At 40.1% G+C, this 10745-nt stretch overlaps 1 protein-coding gene across 1 annotated transcript in view; it reads left to right on the top strand.

Moving 5' to 3' along the window:
* Nucleotides 1–7: 7 nt before the first annotated feature.
* DCAF10 (DDB1 and CUL4 associated factor 10) overlaps nucleotides 8–10745 on the top strand; it is a 55699-nt gene continuing 44961 nt past the window's right edge. The window contains exon 1 of the mRNA XM_008586644.1: nucleotides 8–364. Coding sequence (XP_008584866.1) covers nucleotides 267–364 — 98 coding nt within the window. The 5' untranslated portion in view covers nucleotides 8–266. The remainder of the gene's footprint in view (nucleotides 365–10745) is intronic.

The following is a 10745-nucleotide window of genomic DNA, read 5'->3' as shown; positions in this document are numbered from 1 at the left end:
CCCCCTCGCTGCCCCCGGCCGCGCGCGTCGGAGAGCTCGGGCCGCCTGGAGCTCCGAAGTCCTCGGCTGCCTCCGCCCAGGGAGAGCCGTCACCGCCCTCCTCCCCGCGCCGGCGGCCCGGCCAGGACTGCAGGGCCGGAAGCCGGGGCCGGTATGGCCTCAGCGGGGGCCTGGGCGGCCCTGGCGCCAGGCTGTTCGGGTGGCTGAGAGAGCGCAGCCTGGGCCGCGGGCTGTTCGTGGACCCGGCGCGGGACAATTTCCGCACCATGACTAACCTTTATGGTTCCATCCACCCCGCGGACTCAGTGTACCTCAGCACCCGCACCCACGGTGCAGTCTTCAACCTCGAGTACTCGCCGGACGGGTAAGCGCGGCCCCCCTGGAGGGCGGGTACCCACCTCCGCCCAGCTCTGCTGCCCGTGGACGGCCGCCCAGGGCTCGCTAACTAGGCTCGGGCCGGAGTTTTCGAGTCTGGTTGGGTACGCTGGCCTTCATGCTCTCTGGCACTTTCTGAAGCGCATTGTCGCTGCTGGAGCCCCTATCCCGGCCCTTTGAAGTAGGCAAGCCCGGGCCAAATTTGCTCACTTTCAGGACTTGGAGGCTCTGTGAAGGAGCCGTGCCTAACGCCACACATTAAGTCTATAAGAGCCAGCCCCAAACTAGGGCTTTCTCGTACACAGTAGGTGCTCAGTAAATACATTTTGAACAAATGCCCATTTTCCCCTCTGTCATCCTAGCCTTGCGTTTTTCTCAGCTTATAAACTTGTGTCAGGCCAGGGGTCGGGGACCTGCAGGTTCCCAGTACCTTGTACCTGAACTTGCCATGAGAGGACAAGGGTGTGTTCCTTTGCTCAAGGAAGTTACTAAGACACTGCTGGGAGGCATCTCAAGATTTGGGCCATTTGTGAAGTTCCCAGTTTAGCCTACATGCTTCTGTTAAGGGTATCCAGCCTTTTTCTAGGCTGGTTAATATTTCATATTTGGCCTTGGTTTACTTTGGGCTATGGGGAATTTTCAAAATAACATATATATATTTAAAACTTTGTCTTGTGAGTACAGAAGTTTAACAGCAATCAAAGGAAAAAATTTGAACACAGTTCCACCATGAGATGACATCATTAATACAATTCTTACCACATCAAGGCCTCTGGGTTGCTAGTTATTTGCTTAGTTGTTCATTCATTCATTCCTTCATTCAGCAAATACTTGTTGAGCACTTGCTGTGTTCCAAATGCAGGGGTAACAGTGGTGAGCAAAACCAGCTAATGGCACTGCTTTCATTGAGCTTGGTATCTGTCAGTTCAACTAGATATTAGATAACCATACTAAATAATGCGTAATGTATATTTACGAATTCAGAGAAAGGCTCGAAGGAACCTATTTTATACTAGGGTGTTTCCCTGAGGAAGTGACACTTGAACCAAGATCAGAAAAATGAATAGGAGATGAATTAGTCAAGATAGGATTGGGAAGGCCGGATGGTCAGCTCAGTTAGAGTGCCCTGTTAAAACACCAAGGTCAAGGGTTCAGATCCCTGTACTGGCCAGCCACCAAAAGCAAAAACAATGGGGGGAAAAAAAGAAGGTTGGGGAGGTGATAGAAGTATTTCAGATGGAGACTGGTACGTCAGAGGGTCTGTGAAAGGAGAGGGGCAGCACGTCATGTTAGAGAAGCTGAGAAATGATAGGTTAATGAAGCAAAAAATGCTACCAAAGAAAGACCTACCATATGCTAAGGAAGGGGCAAAAGAACAGAATCACGAATTACTGTGAGCACATAGGTCCTATTCCATTTCACTGACGCAAATACTTTTTCCTAATCCTACTTGGTGCTGGGATCTATGGAGTTTCTCCTTACAGCAGTTGAGTGGAGCTTGTAGCAATGGATGTATGCTCAAGTAAGGCAGAATATTGGTGAGAAGATAAATTATTTTGCTGAAGTTTATTCATGGAACATCCTCTTCTCCCTCTAACCAAGCCCTGTTCCTAAAGCTCCTCCAAAATACCAAGAGTCTGTTCCTCATAAACGTTCAGTTCCTCTTTTCTCCATATCTTGGCCCCTTTTCTCCCAGCCTGCTCCCTGTACTTTCAGGACTTCGGAAGTAGCAGTTACTATTCTTTGGAGGTGGGATTTCAGATTTAGGGTGGGAAGAATAGAATGAGTTATAAAAAAGGAATTCGAGGGCGGCCCGGTGGCGCACTGGATAGTGCGCTGCTTGGGAAGCGTGGCGGCGCTCCCGCCCGAGGGTTCGGATCCCACATACAGACCGGTTCCCGCCACTGGCTGAGCGAGGCACGGGAGCAGCACCAAGGGTTGCAATCCCGTTGCCGGTCCCTGGTCCGGTACGGGGGCAACACTGAGGGTTGCGATCCGTTGCTGGACACGGAAAAAGACAAAAGACAAAAAAAAAAAAGGAATTCGAATTGCCAGGACCATTAGAATGAGGGATGTATTACTCATAGTTCTTGACTGAATCTTGGCTGCATTTTCCCATAGAACTATTTTTGTAAAATGTGGTTAGATACTCTGGTATTTAAAACAAAAGAATTTAATACTTTTTTTTTTTTCCTTTTTGTCTTTTTTCGTGTCTGGCAACGGACCGCAACCCTCAGTGTCGCGCCCGTACCGGACCGGGACCGGCAACGGGATCACAACCCTCGGTGCTGCCCCCGCCCCTCGCTCAGCCAGTGAGCGGGAACCAGTCTGTATGTGGGATCCGAACCCTCGGAGGGAGCGCCACCACGCTCTCAAGCGGCGCACTGTAGCAGTGCGCCACCAGGCCGGCCCTAATACTTTTTAATTATACAGTTAATATATGCTCATTGTGGAAAACCTGGCAATAAATGAGCAAAAAAAGAAGCTAAACGTCACTTATGATCCCAGAGACTGAACGGATATCCAAAGACATTTTTTCTTTGTGTATGTTTATATTAATATAAACATGGAATTATACTGGTTTGTAGACTGCTTTTTTCCTTACAGTATATTTTGAACTATATGTTAATAAATATATTTCTGCAACATTATTTAAAATTTTTCATTAGGGGCCGACCCTGTGGCGCACTTGGGAGAGTGTGGCACTGGGAGCACAGCAGCACTCCCGCCGCGGTTCGGATCCTATATAGGGGTGGCCGGTGCGGTGCGCTCACTGGCTGAGCATGGTGCGGCCGGTCACAAAAAAGACAAAAAAAAACAAAAAAATTTTTTTTTCATTAGTTTAAATCAAACTTCTGTGAACAGATATTTTAGATTTATGTCCTTAGGATAAATTCCTATAATGAGTCAGAAGTTATGAAAATTTTTGATACCTATTGTTAAATTGCCAACTGTGAAGGTCATACCAATTTTCATTCCTATCAGACACACATGGACACACATGAAAGTGCTTGTCTGCTCATAGCCTTGCCATCACTGCATATTGCCATTTGTTAGGGTGATAAGTGAAAGTAGTTCAAGGTCTTAATTTTTAGGAATTCTTAACTTCACATAACCAGTTACAAGGACTTCTCAATACAGAGGAGGGGTGACATAGAATGGAATAATTAAAGTTATGAATTTAATAGAGACCAGACTAGAATGAATTTAGCACTAAAAAACAAATGAAAAGATATATGGACTAGAATGTTATTTCCAAAGAATTCCAAAAGTATTTTAAGTAATAGCAGCATTATCAGAATAAGTGTATCACCTCCTAAGATGACATTTCGAGAAAGTAAATTTGATAATGTTAATAGATTAGATAATAGTATGTGGGGCCTTCTCAAGCTATTCTTTATGAAAACACACTAGGCACAGCTATAGAGAGAATTAGTATATTGAAAAATAGAAGTGAAGAAATTATCCAGAATGCAGACCAGAGAAACACAGACTGAATACATGAAGGAGGTTTAGCAACATGGAACATAGAAAGAAAAAGCATGCCATATATTTTGTCAGAGTTCCTGAAGAATATGAAATAGATGGGGGAATAAAATGATTTTAAGAGATAATAGCTGAGAACTTTCCAGAATTGAAGAAAGTCACCAAGCCATGATTTAAGAAGCCAAACAAACCCAAGCGGGAATCCTCCCTAAACATATTATAGTGAAACTAGGACATCAAATATAAAGTCTTAAAAGATAGAGAAAAGAGACCTTCAAAGAAGTAACTATGAGAGTGATAACCAATTGGTCATCAGTAATAGTATAAATCAAGAGACAGTGGTAATTATTTTTAAAATGCTGGAAAAGTCCTCAATCTAGATGTTCATACCCAGCAAAGATGGGTTCTTTGTCCTTGTCAAAAACAAAGATGAAATAAAAACATATTCAGACAAAGCTGAGTGAGTTTGCCAGCAGACAACTCAACTCCTTTATTAAGGAATTCTAAATTCAGAGAGAAGTGTTTTCAGTTGGAAGGTCTGAGATGCTAGAAGGAATGAAGAACAAAGAAAGTGGTAAATATATATGTAAAACTAAATCTGATAAAGCCTTTTGGGGCTAACAAAGATAGAACTAAAATAAAGACAACAGTAACATGTAAGTTATGAGGGGATGTTCTAAGTTTATGTTTTTTTGAGGAGAATTATATATAATAATAATATATATAATTATATTAACTTTGTAATAGCTTTATAATATTAACTTTTTGATATTAACTTTAGGCTTTAATAAGTATACATAGTAAAGACAAAGAATATATAATTTCCAGACTAGTAGAGGAAAAAATATGGAATGAGAAAAAAATACCAAAAGAAGCAAAAACAGTAAAGAAAAGAAATAGACAAGATAAAATAAATAAAATGCACAAAGAATAGCTGAAAATAAATCCAAATATAACTAGTTACAATATATATAAAGGTACTAAATGTTCTTATTAAAAGATAAAGATTGTTAGATTACAGGGAAAAAAGTAAAAGGATAGAGAAAGGTATGTCAAATACTTTCTAAATAAAAGAAAGCTGGTGAACTATATTAGTATCAGAATAAAATAGGCTTTAAGGCAAAAAGAAAAAATTACTAGAGATAGAAAGTCACTTCATAATGATAAAAGCTCAGTTCATCTGGAAGCGCGAATAGACATTTTCCTGTGGATTTAACATATCAGATTTATTTTATTTTATATTTTTTTAGCAGCTGACTGGCATGGGGATCTGAACGCTTGACCTTGGTGTTACAAGGCTGTGCTCTGACCAGATGAGCTAACCAGCCAGCCCTGCCGATGGATTTAAAAGTGTCTGAACTTGAATGTGTCTTCTAGATTTAAGATATAGACATCAACATTTGGCAACTTTAAGAATAAAACTTCAAAGCTAATTTATCGTCATAGGGGAAGATTTTAATACACATCTTAGTGCATTTCAGTTAATTAGGCAGACACAAACATAAGAAATGATACCCAAGATATGAGCAATACCACTTAAAATCTTTCTCTAAAGGACATGTATAAAATACTACTTTCAGGTCTCATATTTTGCTGGCACACACTGATTCAGTTGTACCAATTGTTAAAATATTGGTATATGTCCATAGTGGTTGAATAGTTACTGCCCCAAGCCTGTAAACTGTCATTCTAATGCTTCAGCACCTTCCTTGGGACTGCCCTCAGTAATCCACTGTATATAAGCTAAAGAGTTAAGTGGCACAGCAAGAGGCTGTCAGCAAACATCTCACTGGAGAACTATAGGCTGTCATCAATTCTAATTGCTCCTCACTCATACCTGGCACACCTATAGACAAGTGCCCGGTGACCATCTGGCTTGCCTGAAGGCAGAGCTGCCTTCCTCTCTCTGGCATTCTCCCCATTACTCTCAAATGGTCACTTGTGGGAACTGCAGCCTCTGGGGAGATCCAGAAAGATGAAGAGAGCAGTCAAATGAGAGTAGTACTACTGCAGGCATCCTCTAAACATATTAACTCTCTTGGCACAGTGCACTCCTATGGTAGGATAGAATCCATGGCAGATGAATGAGACCTTTGGGGATGGTTTATGTATGAATAACTCCTAGGATGTAGATACCTGATTTTATCATTCCTGATGAACTTCACCATTATTTAGTGGGATAGGTCTGTCAAAACCCACTGAATACTTTCCCATCATGGGCATTAATAACACTCATTTTATTAATGAAAATGACCCCAAATAAATCTTTTTTTCTGTACCAGGCATATTTAGTTGGGGGAAATGAGAAGCAGAAAGGTCATTAAACACAGAGGATTTGTACCCTGGCTTATGGTCTTATTTTTTAATTTTAATTAATTTATTAATTTATTTATTTTGGTGGCTGGCTGGTATGGGAATCTGAACCTGTGACCTTGGTGTTTGTTATAAGGCTGCGCTCTAGGTTTATGCTTTTAACGTTTGTACTACATTACCTCTCATCTGGGCTGAGGGATTAGGTTTAATATATTAAATATGATAAATTATTTTTGTGATTTATTTATTAATACAATTAAACACATAGTGAATATGTAAAAGTAGCAGTGAGCATTGTAAGGGCTAAAAAAAGTTTAGTATACTTACTTAAGCAAAAGCTGAAAAGAGGATTCATCTCCATGAACAATTCTGTTGATGTTAGGAGTGATTTTTTTATTTATTAAGACTATGGGTTACTTAATGACTATCAATTTAATGTGGAAATTCTTGGAGGGGCTTTATCCAATTTCCTATGTCAGTTCATTTTTCAGACAAGGCCATCTGGGTCAAATGAAAGATTATGGCTATAATTTCCAAAAATTAGTAAATGCTAGGAAATTATTAGACTAATTTGGTGAACAATTTGAGCTACAACTAATATGACTTGGTAAGCATTTTTATAATCTATATGAGTTAGTTTATTTAGAAAATGTTTTAAAATTTTATTCATTTGTTAATTTATATTACCATTAAATGTTTAACTTTTTTGAATATCACACTTGATTACACATAACAGCTGCCTTGTGCTTGTTTTTTTAAAACACACTAGAGACATTTACAAAATTTTCACTTACAAAGTGACAAATTTCAAAAGATTGGTATACAGTTTCCCACCACAATGTGATCTCTAGAAGTGAATAACAAAAAGATAACTAGAAAAATCCCCTGTGTTTTAAAGAAACATATACAACATGAGTCAAAGAAGAAATGATAAAGGAAATTAGAAATATTTAGAACTAAATGGTAATGAAAGCAGCACATGTCTCAAAACTTGTGGGATACAAGTAAAACAGTACTTAGTAGGAAAAGTACAGTCTTTAAATTAATAAACTGGAAAGGAAGACAAGGTAAATTAATGAGATAAGTATCCATCTCAAGAAAGAGAATAACAAAGTTATCTGCAAATAATAATAAGGTAAATTTGAAGAAAGCAGAAGGAAATACAATTAAAAAATGCAGAAATTAGTGAAATAAAAATTCGATAGAAATACTCAACAGGGAGAAAAGTTTGTCTATGTAAAGACTTATAAAAATGAAAAACATTCATAATATGGATAAAAGAATACACAAACAATATACAGAGTAAAAAGGGGGACGTAAGTTCAGATGCAAGAGGTACAGATTGTGGGCCAACCCCATGGTTCACTCGGGAGAGTGCGGTGCTGGGAGCACAGTGGCGCTTCTGCGGTGGGTTCAGATCCTATATGGGGATGGCCGGTGCGCTCACTGGCTGAGCGCGGTGCGGACGACACCTAGCCAAGGGTTACGATCCCCTTACCAGTCACACACACACAAAAAATAAATAAAAATAAAGAGGTACAGATTGTAGCTTTCCCCAAGTAGCAGATGAGGTGGTTTGGACCAACCCTTCAACTGAGAATTAGAAAAGCTAGAGAAAATATTAAATATTTAACATAAGATATAAAAAGCTTATATTTGAGGGGTTTGGAGAAATATCAGGGCAGTGAAGAAATTGCAGGATCGAAATCTGCAAAAGATGGAAGCCAAAGATGTGAGCCCAGCATTTGAGGTCACTTTTCTCTGAGAGGCATCTGTCAATTCCAAAAGCAGCAGTGAAGAGACTGAATTGAGTTTCTTTTTTTTTTTTTTTTTTTCCTTTTTGTCTTTTTTCGTGTCCGGCAACGGATCGCAACCCTCAGTGTCGCGCCCGCACCGGACTGGGACCGGCAACGGGATCGCAACCCTCAGTGTTGCACCCACACCCCGCCCAGCCAGTGAGCAGGAACCGGTCTGTATGTGGGATCCGAACCCTCGGCAGGAGCGCCGCTGCGCTCCCAAGCGGCACACTGTAGCAGTGCGCCACCGGGCCGGCCCCTGAATTGAGTTTCTAATGGACTCATTGGGTGGGGTGGATTGGTTGGCAAGAATTATAGTGTAGGACCTGACAAGGAGGCAGCTTTGGGGTGAAACTCCAAAAAGATACACCCTAGGACTAAGGGTGATTCAGGAATAGATGGTCATCATAGGGACTAATAGCCAGCTTCAAATCATCTCATTCCCTATGTAGATTAAGAAAAGATCTCAGATTTTAGGCACTTCTAATCTAGCCTCCTTGCCATAATTAAATGTGAATCTTCTCTAGAAGAAGATGATATCATCCAATGCTTTAAATTATCTCTGCAACTTTTTATGTACTGTGACGGTCACTCAATAAAGAGTAAAAAGGCATGCAAGGAGATTAGTTGTCTGAAAAACCAAGAGAATCAACACACATAGGAATAGATCCACAAGAGTTTCCAACATTAAAACTATATTTAACGTGTTAAAGGAATTAAAAGACAAGATGGAGAAATTTAGCAGAGAACTGGAAGCTATAAAGAAAATAAAGAACCAGATGGAAACTAGATCTGGAAAATACACTAATTGATAATAATAACTCACTGGATGATTTCACAACAGACTAGACACAGTTGAAGGATTTGTGAGTTTGAGAATAGGTCAGAAAAAAATATACAGACTAAAGCTCAGATTCACTAAGATGGTACACAGAGATTAGATATATAACATAAGACATAGTAAAAAGTCTAATAGAGGGCCATGGCTCACTTGGGAAAGTGTGGTGCTGATAACACTAAGGCCATGGGTTCGGATCCCTATAGAGGGATGGCTGGTTAGCTCACTTGGGAGAGTGTGGTGCTGGCAACACCAAGTCAAGGGTTAAGATCCCCTTACTGGTCATCTTTAAAAAAAAAAAAAAAAAGTCTAATAGAAATGTAAATGGAGTTTCAGAAGGAAGTGGGAAAGAGAATAGGGATGAAGCAATATTTGAAGAGATAATGGCTAATAATTTTAAAAATTGAGAAAAGGTATCATAGATTCATAGATTCAACAATGGCCATAAATCCTAAGCAAGAGAAAGACAAAACCAAACTCAGGTACAAGAGTAAAGCTGGTAAAAACAAAACAAAACATATAAATACACATAAAGAGAAAATCTTAAAAAAAGAAAAAAAAAAGAAAATCTTAAAAGCAGCTACAGGAAAGAGATGGATTACTTTCAAAGGAAGCACAAAAGGAAAGCTAAGTTTATAACAGAAGCAGTTGAAGTCATGAGGCAAAAGAGGCTATCTTCAAAGTGCTGAAAGAAAACAATTGCCTACCTAGTATTTTATACCCAAATTCATCAAGAATTAAAGACAAGACATTTTCAGACATAAATATTGAGAGAATTCACCACCGGAACTAAAGTAATTATTTAAGGGGAAGGAAAATTATCTCAGATGGAGGATCAGAGGTGCAGAAAGGAATGAAAAGAACAGAAAAAAGTAAATATGCATATAAATCAATATGAATATTATAATACAATAAGAATTTTATTGGATCAAGAGATTTATATATATATATTTAAAGTATACTTAAAAAATTAACTATTAGACAGGATGGGCTAAGGGGAGATGGTTTTTGCACCATCCAGGAAGTGACAGAAGTAATAATTTGTACTTCACTTTGGAAAGTTGATGCATGTAGTAAGCTCTTTAGGTATCCACTAAAAGAATAATAAAAGAATGTATATTTTACATAGTAAGTAATATAGGGGCAGGTATGAATAGTAAAAATACATTTTAAAAGCAAGAAAGGAAATGAAAAGGGACACAGGACAAATGGAAAGCAAATTTTAAGACAATTTAAATTAGTAATTACATTAAATATAAATTGAAAGGGCGCACAGATGAAGGAGGCATGTGAGACCCGGGCTGACAGTTCACCAGAGAAGTTCCACTTTATTCAAGGACTGCGCGTATATTTATAGGGAGCTGCATTCCCGGTTTGGATAGGGGGTGGACGGGGCGGTAGCTGATTGGACGGGGCTGGGCAGGAAGTGAGCCTTGACCGGTGACTGGTTGAGGTTTGGCGCTGGCGGGCTTTTACTGCGGAGAAGAACCTGGAAGGGTGCCATATTTCCAGGGAGTGCCTTCCTCCTCCCCCTCTGCTTGAGTGCCCACGGTATCCCTACATTCCTCCCTTTTTCCTCTGTTGTGGGAATGGGTCGTCATAATCTTCAAGCTACTTCCTGCTGGATGGGGGCATAGGAGGGGAAGAGGAATTGAGAGGAAATAAGAGGCCCTTTATTAGGCCCCAAAGAAAAGCAGAATACAGTAATTTTGAGGGGGGTGAACTCTACAAATGTTCCCTGGAGCCACAGGTCAGTTATTTGCTGAGTCCAGTGTGTGTAGGAGGCTGTAGGGGAGAGCATCCAGGCGTCCACAGCCAAAACCTCCAGGAACAGGGACCATTGGTGATGTAGATCCATTTTATAGTGGGTTAGCCGATCTGATGAAGAGTGGGTAGGATCCTCGGTGGCCAGGAGCTGGTAATTTCTAAGTAAAAGC

Source organism: Galeopterus variegatus, unplaced genomic scaffold (genome assembly GCF_000696425.1).
Source record: "Galeopterus variegatus unplaced genomic scaffold, G_variegatus-3.0.2 Scaffold11, whole genome shotgun sequence".
NCBI lineage: Eukaryota > Metazoa > Chordata > Mammalia > Dermoptera > Cynocephalidae > Galeopterus > Galeopterus variegatus.
Note: the sequence above shows the minus strand (reverse complement) of the source record. Positions and strands in the feature narration are given on the sequence as shown.